Source organism: Delphinus delphis, chromosome 11 (assembly GCF_949987515.2).
Source record: "Delphinus delphis chromosome 11, mDelDel1.2, whole genome shotgun sequence".
NCBI lineage: Eukaryota > Metazoa > Chordata > Mammalia > Artiodactyla > Delphinidae > Delphinus > Delphinus delphis.
Genome location: NC_082693.1, coordinates 23868054 through 23887339, shown reverse-complemented (window position 1 = coordinate 23887339; position 19286 = coordinate 23868054). Strand labels below are relative to the sequence as shown.

Below are 19286 nucleotides of genomic sequence, written 5' to 3'. Positions count from 1 at the left end.
ACTCAAGGACAAGTTTAATCACTAAAACTTAAAAATTTAAACAAAAATCTATTTATACTTACCTTCTAAAATTATCAATATTTAGCATAAGTACATGGAAACAAAAACCTTATCTATCCAAAGTATTGCATACCCCCTGAACAGTGTCACATAATTTAGGCATAACTGTAGAAACCTCAGACTATTGAAAAAGAATGAAGTTGTGGTGGCCAAGTGACAAACTTTCTACAAGATATCTGATGAACCTGGCAATTGCTAATGCTCTGTTTTAGTAAGAATAAAACCCACCTAGTTTGACTTCAAAGGATCAGTTTTAGAATTAGCCAAGAGACTAAAAAGCTGGAAAAATATTTCTACTGTAACCATAGCATCTTGGAAAAAATTCCCAAAGTATGTAGTGGCCATCTGTAATGTTCTCTGGTTTTTGATACCCTTCCTATGTTTGATGAATTTCTAACCTTATGAAGTATGACTCCCTTAAGTAAAACCCAGAAAACTCAGTTATCTAGCTTGCTCCTGCTCCAAAGGCTCTGCTAATCAGAGTCAACTGTGAAAGACTTTTGATTCAGAAGTGAGCAGTTAGAGGAAGGGGCTCTGGATAGCACCCGTTTGCTCATAAGGATGGGAAGCATTCAACTGCTGATTATTCCAATGACTGAATTAAACAGGGGGTTCCCACAGTGCTTGATAGGAATGCTGCAGCAAAGAGGGACTTATCTTTAAGCAAGTTTTGTGGTGTAGTTTTTGGTATTGTTTCTGGAAGCTTTACCTTGACCCTGGTTCTCCAACTCTCAACAACTTGGTCAACAACTATATTTCCTTTTAATAAATATTTCTGCTGCTTAACTGGCCAGAGGTAGTTTCTTCTGCTTAAAATAAGAACCCTGATTGATACTCAATGGCTACTAGAAGTGGCTGAAGGAGGTACATCCTCAGGAAGACCTATGAATGGTTACCTGACTCTGTAAGGGCTGATGGCTCTAAAAATCCAGCTAATTTTCTGGGGGGGAAAAAAGAAAAAAAAAAAAAAAGGTAAAATCTGGCAGCCCATAGCCCACAGTAGCAAAGTAACAAATTATTAACTGCAGTCACTTGAAATGAAGTGACAAATGAAAGCAAGACTATGGGAGAGCCAGTGGCTTCTAACACTGAACAATATGAAGAGCATGAAGAATTCAAACACAGAACTAGTTGCTTCTGATTCCACAATACAGCTTTAAAAAAAGACAATGAAATGCTCACAATCCTAACGATGCTCACAATTCTCAGTTCAAGGCAAGAATCACAGCCACCGCAGCCTCGAGCTACTCCCCGACACTGTTCCCTGGGAGGGAAAAGCCAGCATTAGTGAACAACACTGCCTTCTAGAGGCCAGGAGAGCCGATGGGCGCCACTGCTTTCAATGTAGACCACGGGATAGGGAGGTAGCAGGCCCCAGGGAGAAGCACTTAACTAGAAGATGCAGAAGGAAATGGTTACTGTTATTGCTACAAGGGTTGGGTTAAATTACTTTGACCTGCAGTGACCACTGGCTCTGGCCACCTGATCAGACAATCTGTATGGACCAAAGAGACAGGCATCCAAAAAAATTCCAACTTAATAAAATGATTAAGATATCCAGGTTTAGTGAAGAGAGGTCTGACTTGAGCCACTGCAACAAAAATTTGTAACGTCTTTTCCAATTTCTAGTCCTAAGCCAATTCACAGACCCAGAGTTTTTTGAGTGAAGTAGAGAATGCAAGTACTTGAAGACATATATTGCGATGACATCACAGGTATAAACTGTAAACTCTCAACTTGGCTTTCCTCATAAAGGTAACTGCACTGGAGAAAGGGAAATACCAGGTCTTTTGGGTACTATTGTCTAATAGCTCTGAATTAACACTAAAACTGGAGGCCCAGAATACCATTGTGAATTAGTGGTCAAAACGGATGCCTGAGGGAATCAAACGATGAATGCACTTTTAATCTGAATCTGCCTCCTATCTAGCCTGGTTGAGCCCTAAACACACATACAGTATACAGTTGGAACTGGAGGTGGAGATAAGATTATGAGACAGTCATTTCAATGAAGCTGCTGCAGCAGATGTGCATTCTTTATTAGAACTCTTAGCACCAGGTATATGACTATTAATCTGGCAAATGCTTTTTCCCTTCTATTTCAACAGACAGAGAATGCCTATAAGAGCAATTTTCATATGACAGGTAGGGTAATAAACCATTTTATCTTAGGGTTATATAAATTATTTGGCTCTGAACCACAATATACTTATTTCCTTAAGACCATTACTGTCTCACCATTACACAGGACAACTACATTGATGACATACGTCTCTGGTACATATACATAATACATACTCAAGATCCTTCGCAAAGAAAAGGTATGGAAAAATAGATATGAGTCTAATATGAGTGCAGTACGGTGGGAGATAACATCATATAAAAATATAAGAGCTACACCTCAATAAAGTTTCTGAGGGGTCCAGTGACCTTCAGCCTATCAGGAGAGCCTCTTCAAAGTTCAAGATAACTTATTGTATCTTGTGCCTCCTGCCACTAAGAAAGCAGCACAGTGCTAGATGGGACTCTTTGAAGGCTGTGTGTGTGTGTGTGCGTGTGTGCGTGTGTGTGTATTACTTTGGGAATCTTGCTTCGACCTATTTATGAAGTGACCCGAAAGCCTCTAGTTGTGAGAGGGCCCCAGAGGAAAAAGGAGGCTTCCTAGTTAGTCCAGGCTACAGTGCATCTACCTAGACTTAATGACGAATAGACTCAACGGGTGTTAGAAGTGTCAACAGTTTATCAAGAGCCTGTGTTGAGTTCTGATAGAGGAATCCCAGCATTGATCTATAAAGGCTTGGAACAAAGTCGTAAGGTTTACCCCATGAGACTTCACTAAGAAGCAGTTAGAAGAGTGAAACGTCATGTGGAATCTTCCTTGCTGGTGAGGGTGGTGGCAGACATTGGGTTTTGGAGGCAGCAGAGGTTGTGAAACGGTTTTAGTGATACACAAGTGGCATAAATGGCAAAGTGGAAGCAACCATGGTTTTCCTTAGTGCTTGGTGGGGAAGAAGCAGCAGCAATGGCATTTCCTCATTAGGCCAGTACTATATCATGGTTTTAGGCTTTAATTTTGGAAGCTGAGCTGTTTCTCTCTTCCAAATAACCTCTTAATAAACAAATTCCTTTTTTGCTTAACCAGTCATAGATAACTTCTGTTGCTTAAAATTAGGAATTCAAACTGAATATAAAAAATATATAATTTTCAAATAGACCAACACCTGTCAAATACTTATAGGATCTTAATATTAGGTTACTCTCAAATTCTCTGATAAAGGGATACAATGATAAAAATTAGTTCTTAGGTGGTAAACTGATGTGAATGTTGGAGCTTTATGTATAAAACTGAGGATTATGGAATCTCATGCAGGGAATCTCAGCTGAACCAATAAAGATGAATGAAAAATTACTGCAAAAAGAATACAGGATAATAAATATCTTTAAAAGAGAAAGAACAAGAAGAGATGTATGTTGGTACAGCAATCTCAGTGAAGGAAAAGAAGTGCTGGTAAAATTACTGTCTTGACTATTCGTTTAGTATTATTATTTTTAAAAAGTAACAAAAATAGTCTGACAATTTAGTCAGACATGTGATTCATCCATAATCTAATGGATTTCACTCAAAAATAACGTGATGATCATAAGTGACATATCTTTTACCTCTCTGCTACAGACTAGAGTTCACATATCTTAAATAATTGGCCTCCCCTTAAGGAGTGAGCACAAAGCTTCCAGAGCAAGACAGGAACACAGAGAGGTCATGTCAGTGCATATGAATCAGCAAGGAACAGAATGTCAAGGAGGTTTTCTCTGTTTTTATATGAGAAGAAAAATACCGCATCTCTTAGAAAATGATTTTTTCATGCTGTTTCCAAGGCACTATTAGTTACAAACCAGATTGTTATTTTTGCTATTTTTTCAAAGGAAAGAACTGATGGCTGAGGAGATACATATGATGGAAAACAACTATACAATAAATCAAATAGATTAAATTTTAAAACTACCAAGTGTCTTTTAGTAATAATCCCATCTCTCTACTGCAAGTTGGAGATTTTGATAGTGGAAGGAAATAAGAAAATAGTCATTTCAGGAATTTCATTTAAAAAGCAGCACATGAAAAATAAATCAGTTTTTAACTATTTATATATTAGAAAAAGAAGTCAAAGAATCAGAATTAACAGGTATTCATAAATATCCAGGATAGTTAAAAAGACTATTAATCTATTATGGAGTAAGTCTACAATCCTACAGATATAATTTCTATAGTCTAATTTAAAGTACACAAGAGGAAGGTCGTATATTTTTAAATGTTTTACAAGAAACTCTTGTAGATATTACTGCAAAGCCTGAATTGTTATTGTTCATTGTATCTTTCTTATAAATGAAAATAATTTCTTCTTTCTATATCTCAAGACAGAATTAAGAACTGAGGGAATTCCCTGGTGGTCCAGTGGCTAGGACTCGGCACTTTCACTGCCGTGGGCCTGGGTTCAATCCCTGGTTGGGGAACTAAGATCCTGCAAGCCACGCAAAAAGAATTAAGAACTGAGAGCCACTGAAGAGAAGTGTCAGACTGGAGGAAAGAGCAGGGCTTTGTGGCTTAGCTCCAGGCTAAAATCGAATAAAATAAAATTAAAAGAAATATATTTTCCAAGCTAACATAACTTTAAAATTTAACAAAATGAATAGTTTCCAAACAGAATATGTTGGGATCATGACTCATTTTCTTAATTTGCTGCATAAAAAAAAACTGTTTGCCATAATTACTTGTATATTTTAATATATTTTAAAGGACTGAAATAACTCTGACATGTTAGTTCTATTTTGTTTTTTTTTTTAATTCCTAAGAGAAAGTATAATTTTAAGGGAATTTGGCATTAGCCTATATGACCCTAGAAATGAGTATTAATTCCAATGATGTGTCTATGAGGACTTTATGAGAACTAAAGAGAATAGGCTAAGGGTTTAGTTTTAAACACTGGTATTAATGGGCTGGATTGGACTAAAGGTACAGATAATACTACACAGAATAGTAGAGCTAGGCTTGGTTTAAAAAAAAAAAAAAACAAACTATTGTTCACTTATTACTGCTACCACATAAGTTTGTGGTGGCTTTAACTTCAGAGCCCAATTTATGATGCACATTTTACAGAAATCTTGTTTAAGACTGTGTCAATATTTCACCACCGCCTAATATGGTCATGACAATTAGGAAAACAACGGGCCTGATTTTTATATAATCAAAACCTTAAAACCCTGCAGGAATAAAATAATATTTAAAGTATCTAAACAAATAGTCTTTGCTAGGATACTCAAAAGCTCACCATAGGTGAAAAACCTATTTAAAAATAATTTATAAATCGTATGTAATACATGATTTCAAGCAATTTCCCAAACAAGATGTGTGTGTGTGTGTGCGCGCGCGCACGTGCTATCCATGTCTTTCTATTTTTCTTCCTAATTTATCTGGATGGAGCCAATTTAATTAATTTATCTAGACAGAGCCTGTAAAATTTATCTAATTTATCTAGATGGAGCCTATAAAAGTAAAAGGTATATTACAAGCTTGTTAGTGAAGAAACTGACAATCCTAAAACACCATTTGAAAAATACTAGGTAAAGTAAATTATCAAACCAGATTTAAAGAGTTACTATATGGTTTGCAGTCAGATAGAACCAAGTTAAAACCTTGACTCTCTCTTTTACTAATCTCGGGCAGTTATCTCACATTGTTGACTTAGTTTTCCTTGTCTGTAATGTGCAGATACTACTTTAGAATAGTTTTGAGGATAAAGTGAAACTGTGTAAGTAAAGCAGCCACCATGCTATCTTGGACCAACTTGGCACTCAATAAATGGCTGCTGTTTTGTATTTTTTTCTGATACAGACTTAGATTCCACTTAAATTGAACGTGTCTAGTTATTCCTTTAGCATTAAGGTCATATTAAGATGTTTTTTTGGTTTCTATATTGCTGAATTTCCATGGTTAAGTTTTTCCATAGTTGAACAAGCTTAGACCTTTCAAAGTCTTCTCCTAGGTTACATCCTCAATAGTTCACTCTAAAACTCGGATTTCCATGAAAATGTCAACATCTTTTCCAAATATAGAACTCAAAACAGGACACTAAAGCACCACAAGAGAAGAAGATGGTAACATGTGGGTTCCTGTCTCCATGATCAATTGCTTTCTGTATCACTGAGTATTTCATGCACTTCTAGTCCTCTTAGCTGTTGATGTTAGGGTTCTTCACTGATTCTAACTACCATGGTCTTTTTGATAATCATCTCCAGATATTGATTTCACTCTAGATAGTACAATGAAACTGCTAGTATAAATGAAGTTGACAAGGCCAATTGCTGTGATGTGGAGTACAGGATCAAAAAAGGAAAACTAAGGTCTCAGCTATGGTTTATTAGATCTAGCCTTGGAAAAGTGAACATTTCTATCATCTCTGACTCTCCAGTTTGTAAAATCAGAATAATAACCATGCAGGTGATTATAAGAATCAAATAATGTATGTAAAAATCTTTATATATTTTAGTTGTTAAATGTGTATTGCCATTATGAATACCAGGGTATAAACTCTCTTTCTTGATGATCTCACTTATCCTTGTGTCCTGAGCACAGTTCTCAGACTATTAAAGATGCTTAACATTTCTTTATAGAATGGAAGAAGAATTTAAACTGCAATTTCCCAGTACATAGCTTAGAATGGAACATGGAAGGGCGTACACAAATGCATGTTGTATAGATATAAGGATCTATGTTGTATAGATCAAGATGCTAGCAATTTGGAATACCACTTCATTATTCATTTCTTTCTAATAGTTTAATAGTAACATGGTAAAGGCAATAGTGGCTCTTAATAAATAGTTCGTGAATAAATGAAAACATATATAAATGCTTTTTGACTTCTAAGGTTGGCTAAAGGGTAAGACAACATCTGAGAAAAAAACAAAGTCCATCTCCACTGCCCCCAATAATATAAGCTTCATGAACCAGGACATTCTAGAATTGCAACCAAAAGGTATATTAAGAATCTATAAACTTTTTAATAAAAGTCTTTATAAATTAATTTGCTTATTCCTATAATAGACCAAACCCTTTGTCTTCTCACAGACTATTGTCCATCCTCTTTTTACTATGTAGCCTAGTCCATATTTTAGTTTCCATTTGACTGAAATAAAAAATCCACTCTTATCTCCATAGTCTTAAGTGATGTTCTGGAATTCTATTGTCAATGATTATCAGCACAATCTTTTCGACCTTTTTTCAAGCACTGCCATATGTTGTGGTATCTACTATTGCTTCAAGCCATTTTTTGACCTTTACTTAAGGTAATATGCTCTTATACTTTCCTTCCAAAACCAGACTTTCACCTTTTTAAAGATATGGTGGTCCTCGTCCTCCACTGCTGCTTTGATCTGGTAGATACTACATAGTGCCATACGACTAACAAAACATAAACATGGGTCTCTGTTATCCTCTTATTCTTCTTGGCTTTTAATCTGAAACTTTCATTTCTGACCTATTCACAAACTTTTGTCCCTATTCTTTATTGATGACTGTTGCCCACAGAAGTGGTTTGCCAAATGGTTAATAGCGCAGACTCCAGAGCCAGACTGTCACTTTCTAGCTTTACGATCTGGCGGTTAATAATGCTATTGAGAGTAATGAATACATACACACACTCTTAAATGATAATATCCTTAGACTAGTGCCTGAAACTTAGCAAATGCTATATAAGTATTAGCTGTTATCATTGTCATCATCATTTCAATATGGGGGCCTCTGATAGCTACCACTTCCTCTAGGTCTGACCTCTGATTGTCCTTCTACACCAGCTGCTCACCATTTACATCATGAGCTACCTAGCTATTCTTCACTTGGGCCCATCTCAAGAAGCTATACCTAAATACAGGCCTATAGCATACCCATCAGGCATGTCAACTCCTAAATTCCATGGCCTATGACTCAAAGTTGACACTTTGATTTTATTGATTTGTCTTTGATTTGAATCAGTTCTTATCACCATCTGAATTTTAAGAACTCTAGTATATTGAAGGAAAGGAGAAGTCATCCAAATATCTAAGAAAAGGCTAAATTAAAACCTTTTAATGAAGAATAAAGCTAATTCACTGTAATAATTCAAGAAGTGATTAATTACTTAGATGAACATTTTAATTACACAAAAACAGAGAATGAACGATTTTAGATACTAACTGACTCCAACTAAAATATTTATACTTACTGTACTTTGATTTAGAAGTTTTGCTTTGCTTTAAACAAAATTGCTATCCCAAAGACCAGTTAAAGAAGAGTACATTAATTGCTGTGCTGAACTAGTTCTTAAGTGAAAATGCATAAATTTTCATTTTAAGCTGGAACGTATATTTTATTCCCTGAAACAGGAATGGAAACTTAATCTAAGCATTAAGCTATGTCTACAGTATCTTTTCTCAGTTACCCACTGTTGAAACAGAAATGATCAATAGATTTGCCTCACCAAAGTAAGTTCTTTCAAGGTTGTTCTTATGCAAGTGAGTCCAGCAGAATAAGAGGATCAAGAAGATTGTTAAAATAGAAAGTGAAAAACAGCAATAAATTTGATTTTAAAGCATACTGTATGAAATAAGCTTTCAAAGAAGAGTATGAGATTGAAAAATAGTAACTTTTTAGATCATATTTGTATAAATCTTTAAGTTCCCTTTGGCATCAAAAAATGAGGTACAACTGAAAGTACAGATAACAATTGAGTGTGAAGGTATATTGTTCATTTTAAAATGCCTTGGTCAGATAAAAGGATTTTCTAATATGAGACCCAAGGCAAAAGTTACAAGGGCAGATGCTGAATGGCTACTGAGCTGCATCTTGCATAGGCAACTCTACAGCCTGCCCCAGGACAAGAGGAAGTAAGGCCAATCGATTAGGATGAGAAGGCGCAGGAGGCTGGGGAATGCCAGAAAAGTGTCACTTCCCTACACTGATGTATAAATTATGCACAAAATAACTACTATGATGCAAGTGATTTATACCAAGAATTAAAAACCCCTGTGGAGATTTATCATCTGTCAAGGAAAATGTTACTCACAGTGGTAACATAGTTTAGAACTCTAAGAGGCATTCGACACCAGCTCATCCAACTCCCAAATTATTAAGAGGAAAAAAGTAAGGCACCACAAGATATTCAGTAACTTGTCTTGAAATCATGTTTAATTCAAGTAACTGTATAACTGAACAGAAACTAAAGAGAGTTCATTTTGGCCAAATATTGCCTTTTATTAATCAGTTTGAGATGCAAACACTCAAGAATATTGTAGAAAACCTGGATTAAATGAATCCTTTTAGAATTAAGAAATTATAACAATGCTTTGACCACAAAAACTTTGAAGTAAAGATAACTGCTCCTTACTCCTCTTTAAAGATCTAAATTAAAAGGATCCTCTAATGTGAAGATTATTTTCCTGGAGGTGATTTAGAAAATACAGGCCATAATTCTGGTTCTTAAGAGGAAAAAAAAATAATCTTTTATTACATTTGGATGGGATTTTATTTTTTAGGAATCACTGCTTGGCTGTGAGTAGTTGTTGCTTGCTGAATGTTATTCACACTTCCTCCCTCATAGCAAGCTCATGTGTAACACTCTTAACTTGTGGGATGCGTTGGAACACTTCATTCTAATCCAAGGGCCATAGGTCATTTTCAACCACAAATTCTTCCTCCCTAGGGAAGTGTCAAGGGATGTGGTCTTTCCCATCTCGTTTTCCTACAACCTCCTTTAGTCTAAAATAAAGTTTATGTCACTAATGACCAGGCCTAAAATGTTATAATGCCTTATCTGGCAATTAATGTCAAGAAATCTTTTCCAGAACAGCACCTTAGGAATTTCAATTGTCTAGTTACAATAAGGCATAATGAAAGAATAAATATTTTAAAGGGCTGACAGGAAGAAATTTTCTCCTCAAGATTATTTTGATAGCCTGGAGCAGGAGTTGACAAACGATTTTCTGTAAAGGGCCAGACAGCAAATATTTTAGGTTATGTGGGCCCCATGGTCTCTATGAACTACTCAACTCTGCTGTTGCAGCATGAAACCAGCCAAAGAGTAGCACATAAATGAATGGATTGGGCTATGTGTTTCAATAAAGCTTTATTTATAAAAACAGCAAGCCAAATTTGACCTATGAGGTGTATCTGCAACCCCTTAATCTAGAACTTGTAATGATTCAAGCGAGTTTGAAACAAAACAATTTAATTTTAATAAAACATATTATGGCTGTTAAATATAAACCACTACATTTGGGGATACCTAGCTGATTCTCAGATAAATTGAGCGTATTTTAAAATCTTTTTAGGTTTTCCTGTTTACCCTTCCCTCTCTATTATACAAATTATAATGGAAATTTCTAAATTCATTACAAAATGAGACAATTTCTATCAACTAATGAAAAGATTATGAGAACTGAGACTGCAAAACTTTGGCTTTTCAGTTTCATACTAAATTTGTGAACTCAATATAATAATTTTATTTTCTGGGTTTAACAAGATAGATCTTACAGAGGATTTTTTAATACTATCATTTAGAATATCTATAAGAAAGGCACTTATAAGATAGTCACTGAAACAGATCCATTATTAATTTGAATAATTTTTCTGGTTGATCATTTCAAAAGCTCTCTTTGTTTGGATTTGATTACACTTAACCTTTGATTATTATTAGGACTTGGAGTAACAGTATAAGTACCATGTACCAACTTAGTAAATAATTTAGGATGCAATTTCAGTGTAAATTATGATCCACATAATTAGTACATAGGTAGTACAGGTATAAGTAGCCCCTTTGTCCTAAGATGTTTAGACCAGATGAATATGAGTATTTACAAATTTCAGGGACATCCCTATTTATTTGATACAAAAAAACCCTGGTAAATGGCATTTAAAAGTAAAACATTTTCTCAGTATAATTCTAATTTTAATCCTAGTATAATTCTAATTCTACTTCTAGTATAATTGTAATACTCAAAATGATTGGATCACTGATTAAAAACTTGTTGATTGTAGATACCCAGAAGCAGCAATGTTATCCTCTGTGGTGATTTGTAATTCTACTGCATTTAATATTGTAGCATAAATTATAAGTTATTTGAAAAGTTAAGCATTTCAGATTTTTCATTCTGTTTCTCTGTCTTTTAAAAGTAAAAGACTGAAGGAAAAAGATGTAGAGAAAAGAGTCTTCATTTCAGTCTTTTAGTGAATTTGGTAAGGGTAAAATGATATCAAAGCAAAGATTGGTTAGAACAAAAGACATATAAAGACAGAAACTAACACAACATTAGACTTCTTCTTACAAAGATTTTGGAAAACTTCAAGAGGGGATGATTACTTCACAGACTGGAATGTAAGCCCAGTTGGAACCAAGGTCTACAGGGCTTTTGAGGTGTCTAATGTTGAAAATCTCAAGTTGACTCTCTAGTTAAAAAAAAGCTGGAGAGGAGAAAGGAAAATTTTTGTTCTGGAAAAGTGTTCTTGTCTGATGCAAACAGAAATCCATCTTACAAAGGAAGAAGTAGAGATGAGTTGCCCTAATTTAGTCTTTTGGAAGCAGAAAAAAGATTATGAATTTGCTAAAAAAAAACCTTTTGTTTCTTCTAAATATTACTTTATAAGTTATGAGATGTCTTTTCTGTGTGTGTGTGAAAAATTTCCAAGACCCCAAAATTCATAAAAATTAACTTGAAACACTGAAATCCATTTTGGAAAAGAATCAGAGTGTAGAGAATCTTAATTTTTAAAAAGTTATATAAAAAAGAGATCTAGCAGTTGGTTGGTGCTTTCATTTCAAATATTTTATCCACTTTCCTTTTTTATAGCTTTTCTGTTTGGAGAGATGGAAACATTCAAATATTAAAAGTATTCCACAATATGTATTATTTAAAAAACTCTCAAATCCCAAAGTGGTGGTAATAAACTTCCTATTAATATAGTGATTAAATCAGTTTTAATCTTCTGTGCATCTAGTAACACGAATGGAATAAACTATTAGAATCATGTTGTAAACCTCAGAGGAAATAGAATGCCAAACGTTAATCTGAAAAGCACACTTTTAATTAGCAAAAAATAATGCTACTAGGCCTTTCTGTTTTTCTTCAATAATGTACATATATATTGAGATCACACTCTAGCTGTTCTATTTTATTACATGTATTAACTCAGAGCTGTTCTGGAAGGCAGGTATTAAATTTATAGTTCTTAACATATAAAGGAACAAGCATAGAGAAGTGGAACTCTGGTGCACATAGAATGTAATATTGTCATGATTTTGTTGTTATTTAATGAACATTTCTAAACGTGATAACTAGTTTATGTAACATAAACAGATACTAATCCTTTAATATGATTGCAAGAACACAGATTAAATGGCAGAGTTCATTGTCAGTTCTCTTCAAGGGCTAATTTACCTCACACAGGGACCAGGTAACTCCTGTAAAGGCATTTCCTGCTCTCATTTTAAATGTTTCTTACAGCAGCCACAAGACTTCTTTTGAGAGGAAAGTAATACACGATTTTAAAGATTTTTTTAAGAAAAAAATTCCATTTTGATCAAAGAAATATTCATCTAAGATACTCTTATGAATGGGTTTGTTATGTTATATAACTTCTTGTCCAAATTTAGTGCTCAAGTAAGAATTGGCCATATATTATTAAGAAAAGATGGTTAAAAAAGGATACATCCATAGGAGTTTGGGATTAACATATACACACTACTATATATAAAATAGATAACCAAAAGGACCTAGTGTAGCACAAGGAACTATACTCAATATTTTGTTATAACCTATAAGGGAAAAGAATCTGAAAAAGTATTTTTATATATATATATATATATATATATATATATATATATATATATATATATATATAAATACATGTATAACTGAGTCACTTTGCTTGTACACCTGAAACAAACACAACATTGTAAATCAACTATACTTCCGTTTAAAAAAAAAACAAAAGGATACATCCACAAGACTCCTTGAATTTATTTCAAGTCTGTGTTCTTTCACTATCACAATTCCTGTGTGTATGTGGAAAGCATCTATAATTCCTTTCCTGTATGACTGCTTCTGAACTAGTTTATTTAACATAAACTCCTTGGGGATACATATAGAAATAGGAGTTTTCTGGGAATATATCACTTCCTGAAAAGTCAGTTGACTATATCTGGCTCAGAATTTTCTCTTCAGAAGGTTACGCACCCATCGGGAATTTGTTTGGGTGAAACTGCTTTTAAAAACACCTTGAGATAACATGCCCAAAGATCTAATTCCATATGAAATGCTTCTGTGAGTGGTTAAGTTATCTGAAAAGCCTACTTAGCAATTTTTTACTCTGCTGACAAACTCTGCTTTGTTGAAACCTAATGGTAGTTACTGAGGGGTAAGAATTTCCTTTGTATCATACCAAACTTGGCTTCAAATTAAGGGTATGGAACTAAAGTGGTATCATGAGTTTGTATGACACTCCTAGTCTTCTACTTAACTGTCAACTGAAGAATAATCTTTTATTTGTCATTTTGACCAACAATTAATTGTGTCAACTATCCTCATACACACTATGTTTTATTTATAATTTTATTATGCTATATTATATAATATTATATAATATAGTCTTTAAATATGATACTTTGTAATATATAACATGTTATACTAAACATATAAATGAGACATAAAATAGTGTGTGAGAAAATTCACCATATAATGTTATATAATATAATGTAATATAATATGCTTATTACAGAGATTACTAAGTCATCCTAAGTGTTTCTCATCTTGGATACTACTTAAGAAGAATAAAGATTTGTTGAAAAATCTACAAATTAAGCTAATAGGTCCATTATTTCCGGCTACTGCTCAGACTCACATATTAATAAAACCACACTGTACTGAAATGATGTTTATTTTGTAAAGCTCCAATATGCATTCTGAATTGTGACAAGCACATTCTGAATTTTGTTTTTGAAATGGAACTATGGCAGAAGAGCCTTAATTTGATAACCGTAATAAAATCTATTAGAACCACAGTGGTGTTAACCCAGTCCGAAGGCCTAACGAGTGCATACAAATTTTGACAAATATTATAAGAAATAACAAACTTATGGCCAAAAAACGAAAAGTCTATAACTGTTTACTTTCTTCGCAAGTGTAGAGTTAAACTGAAAATGCTATAGGTCATTTCTAGGAATCCAGCAAGAAATTATTCAGTGTGCTTTTTTTGTTGACAGATGGAATTTATGTTTATAGACATTAACTATTAGAATATATATCAGAAAAATAATCTTAGATGAAGATTCCTAAATTAGATGGCAAAGGACATTCTAAATATTTTAAAATTTCATGTCATTGTACCAAAGCCAATGCTTCAGTTTGTGGAAGCACAAGTTAAAACCCTTCAGGGGATACTTACCCTTTTCTGTTCCTTTACATACTCTATCAATTCATCTCTTGTTCTCTTCACTGCCTCTTCCACAGCCTTTTCACTTCGCTTTTGCTCTTCTATTATTGCTGCCTTAACAGTTTCCTGTTTGTGGGAGGATGAAAAAAGTCAGGGAGGTATGTGCTATGACATGTTTGTGCCCATTTTATATAAACTAAAAACCCTCTTCAGTGGGTTGAGCTCACTCTGTTCAAAGCATACCTTTAAACAGGAATAAGAACTTAACGAAATCTTTTGGGTTCTGTTAGAGATTCCACAGAATTCACTTTTCTAAACTGAGTGAAAGGGAAAAGAAATGGAGTAAGCCATTTATTGCAGGGAGCGCCTGACAGACTCCAATGGCTTCCTTACCAACCTTTCATTTGATGTTTACATGATTGATTGCTTTCCTGTACTTTGCACTGTCCACATAAGACTTCCAACTTGTGTTTATTCTTCCAAGAACACCCTAATGCTCTAGGCTGTTTTATTCACATTTAATTTTCCCATCATACAATAATCAAGTGTGGTCTGGGTGGTAAGATTTACAGCTAGTTTAGTTCTTCTGCCAGGTTAAGATGTTGAGAGCTGGACACCATGAATGAGAGGTAAGAATTCTACCCTGTGTGCTAATATATGAAATGAGAAATCTAGGGAAAAAGTGATATTCCCCATTTTACTGAAATAGTAATCAAGAACCCTGAGAGAGTTCAAATTTTCAGATAAAGAGAAAGAAGGCTAAAATTCTGAAAAAGAAATGTAACATTTCTCAAAAACCAGGAAATATTTTCTGCTAAAATAGCATTTCATGGACTGGAAGAATGCAACAAACTTCTATAACTTCCACTTGTCTACAAAGGTACCATCCTTTTTTTGAACAGGCTATCAATTAGAAAATGCCTTGAAATTTCTCAGTTGTATTTCCCTTATTTTGTTATTCTTGAGGACCCTTCACTTTGTAGTGTATATATGTTTTTGTTTAGTTTTTCCTGATTAATTTCAGACACATATATATCAATATATACATATATATACATAAAACCTAGAAAATATGAAGTAGTAAGAATTTTCTATTATGAATATATTTACTATAGAAAATTAGTAAATACATAAAAATATGAACACAAAACACACACACACCCGTACAAAATTGGGTATGAAGAGGATGGGACTCAAACTGTACATACTATTTTCTAACTCTGGCATTTTTCATTTAAAATACATTTTGAATATTTTAAAGTAATTATATATTCTTTTATGATTTTATATTCCATTACTGGGATGTATAATAATTTATTTTACTAATATTTATTCATGGATGTTTTGGTTGTTTTTAATAAAGCAGTGACAAGCATCCATATATGTAACTTTGTGGTGCATATTAGATACTTCCTTAATTTCAATTCATGAGGTAGAATCATGTTGCCCAAGGGATATAATTTTTGAGCTCTCTTACAGCTTTTGACATTTTGTACAATTTTTTCCCATAAGCAGCCCATGAGAATAGCTGTTTTCTTGCAACCTTGATTACATTTAGTCTCACCAGTTTTTAAATCTTCGCTTATTTAAGGGATAATCATATCTAACTTTATTCTGCATTTTAAAAGATTATGTGATATGCAGCATTTTTCATAGAAATATTAGCAATATACATATTAGCTCTTATCATTTGCTTGATTGTGTCCTCTTCCTACTTTAATATTGGTAAACTCATAATTTTTTGGATTCCCTCCCTAATATATAAAGTTAAGTCACAAATCTCAAAAGCACTATAGTAAGACTTTGACAATTGTTACTCTTTATTTTCTATCACTAAGTACATTAAGCTTTAGTTCCACTGATGAAATAATAAAATACAAAGTTGTTTCCATGATTTTCTGAAAAGATTAAAGTCAAAAAACTATAGTATTTTTTATGTTTAATTTTTTATTGAAGCATAGTTGATTTACAATGTTTCAGGTGTATAGCCAAGTGATTCAGTTATATGTATACATATATCTATTCTTTTTCAGATTCTTTTCCATTATGGGTTATTACAAGATATTGAATATAGTTCCCTGTTCTATACAGTAGGTCCTTATTGTTTATCTATTTTATATATAGTAGTGTGTATTTGTTAATCCCAAATTCCAAATTTATGCCTCCTCCCTGTCCCCTCTGGTAACCGTAAGTTTTCTATGTCTGTGAGTCTATTTCTGTTTTGTAAATAAGTTCATTTGTATCATTTTTTTTAGATTCCACATATAAGCAATATCATATGGTATTTGTCTTTCTCTATTTGGCTTCATTTAATATGATAATCTCTAGGTCCATCCGTGTTACTGCAAATGGCATTATTTCATTTTTTTATGGCTGAGTAATATTCCACATATGCACCACATCTTCTTTATCCATTCATCTGTTAATGGACATTTAGGTGGCTTCCATGTCTTGGATATTGTAAACAGTGCTCCTATGAACACTGGGGTGCATGTATCTTTTCAAATTAGAGCTTTCTCTGGATATATGCCCAGGAGTGGGATTTCTGGATCATGTGGTAACTCTTTTTAGTTTTGTAAGGAACCCTGCATACTGTTTTCCACAGTGGCTGCACCAATTTACATTGCCACCAACAGTGTAGGAGGGTTCCCTTTTCTCCACACCCTCTCCAGCATTTATTATTTGTAGACTTTGGTGATGGCCATTCTGACTGGTGTGAGGTGATACGTCATTATGAAAAACTGTAGTAATTTTTGAAAAAAAAATGAGGACAAAAAAAGATTATTTAAAATAAAAGCATCTACTATTATAATTTCTATTGGTTTCATACTTACTAATTTGGAATTCGAAAATTTTCAGATTTTATAAAGGCAAAAAGTAGTGCATATATTACTAAGCCCCCTGAAATAAAACACATTAATAGTTCTTCAGTGAAGGGTATGAATATTCACACTATGTGGGTAAATTAAAAGTATAAGTTTCACATTAGTTCAGGACAGGTTTTGCCAACAGCCAAGTTACAGAAATCCTTGGTTTTCAAGGGTTTTATAATTTTAAAACTACTGTAGACCTGGATTATTTGAATATAAAAGATAAATCCATATCATACTGAATATCAACCAGAATTTCTATCTAGTAAGGGTCATATAAGTAAATTTGACTAGATCTGTTTGGTTGAAGGCAAAAGGATCAATTTAAATAAAAGGGATATATCCAGAAAAAACATGAAGAGTTAGCTACTATGTTCTTCAGTTAACATTTTTTTTAGGGGGGAAGGGGCTGCGAGTTTACACTGTCTGCTCAGTCCACATTTTTGAGGACCCTCCTTTCCTAATTTTTGAGTTGAAGAAGAACATTTACAAAGAAAGTTTCCTTGATTCTCTCCTCCCCATTTGGGAGTTAGGTGACAGTCAAGGTTGTGAAATCCATATACACACTGTATATTTAAAATAGATAACTAATGAGTACCTACTGTATAGCACAGGGAACTCTGTTCAATATCCTGTAATAACCTAAGTGGGAAAATAACTTGAAAAAGAATAGATACATGTATATGTATAACTGAATCACTTTGCTGTATACCTGAAACTAACACAACATTGTTAATCAACTATACTCCAATATAAAATAAAAATGAAAAAAAAAGAATAAATACTACTTGTCAATAAATATCTTTGAATATCATACAAAAGTAAAGTTTAAGGGGCTTCCCTGGTGGCGCAGTGGTTGGGAGTCCGCCTGCCGATGCTGGGGACACAGGTTCGTGCCCCCATCTGGGAAGATCCTACATGCCGCAGAGCGGCTGGGCCCGTGAGCCATGGCCGCTGAGCCTGCGCGTCCGGAGCCTGTGTTCCGCAACGTAAGAGGCCACAACAGTGAGAGGCCCGCATACCGCAAAAAAGTAGTTTAAGCCTTCCATTTTCTAACCAGCCCAAATTCTCAATTACTTAGAAATGATTAATGAATTTTGTGTGCATATTCAAGTGTGTGTAAATATCTGCCTGCATGTTTTGTTGAATTCCATGAATGAACTAAATTGTCCCTATGAGTCATGAGGATTAGTCTAAAATAAAATATACCTCACAAGAGATGAAGACTTGACACCAATGAGTATATTCAAACAAGACAATTCTGAAAGAACATTTTCCGGAATATTTTAGTAATGGCCAAACCCCTGGGATGTAATATATTCTCTAGGGCAGGGTTTCTCAACCTTGGTACTACTGACAATTCCTTGCTGGGGGTGGAGGCGGGAGTCCTGTTATAAGCAGCATACTTGGCATCTGCTCACTGGATCCCCTCCAGGTGAGAAGCACTGCTCTAAAATAAACAGTTTGGAGGGAAAACTATCCATTTGCATATGTGTTATGGTTTGTTAAAATATATGTTAACACTTCTCATCATAAATATTTTTTTGTCTAAAAATAAAAAATGTGCAAGAAATCACATCCAAACGATTACATAACTAGTTTTTAAGTGTGGAAGAAAGAGTTCTACATACTTATTTTTAAAAAATGAATGACTGGGATCAGTTTCTATACTGTTACAATTAAATATGTCATGATGAATGTCATTTAGGGCTAAAAGCTTATATAACATTTTGTATAAGATTTAAAAATTTCTCCTCATTGCTTAAAAGTATAGTTATGCTTTAGTATCCATTAAATCCACCATACATTTCAGTAAAAATGGGATCGTGACTTAATAAACGGTCTGAGGTTGTTCTTTATCAGTGCGATTTAGTTAAGGATTGTAAACACAGTTAAATTATTTA

At 33.9% G+C, this 19286-nt stretch overlaps 1 protein-coding gene across 11 annotated transcripts in view; it reads right to left on the bottom strand.

Moving 5' to 3' along the window:
* The window catches only part of CCDC91 (coiled-coil domain containing 91), a 416368-nt gene that overhangs the window by 70830 nt on the left and 326252 nt on the right, over window positions 1–19286 (bottom strand). For all 11 annotated transcript variants that reach the window (XR_009521176.1, XM_060024524.1, XM_060024515.1 and 8 more), the window contains one exon: window positions 14525–14638. Coding sequence is in view for 10 of the 11 variants with exons in the window: in XM_060024524.1 (XP_059880507.1) it covers window positions 14525–14638 (114 nt within the window). In the remaining variant the exon portion in view is untranslated. The remainder of the gene's footprint in view (window positions 1–14524; window positions 14639–19286) is intronic.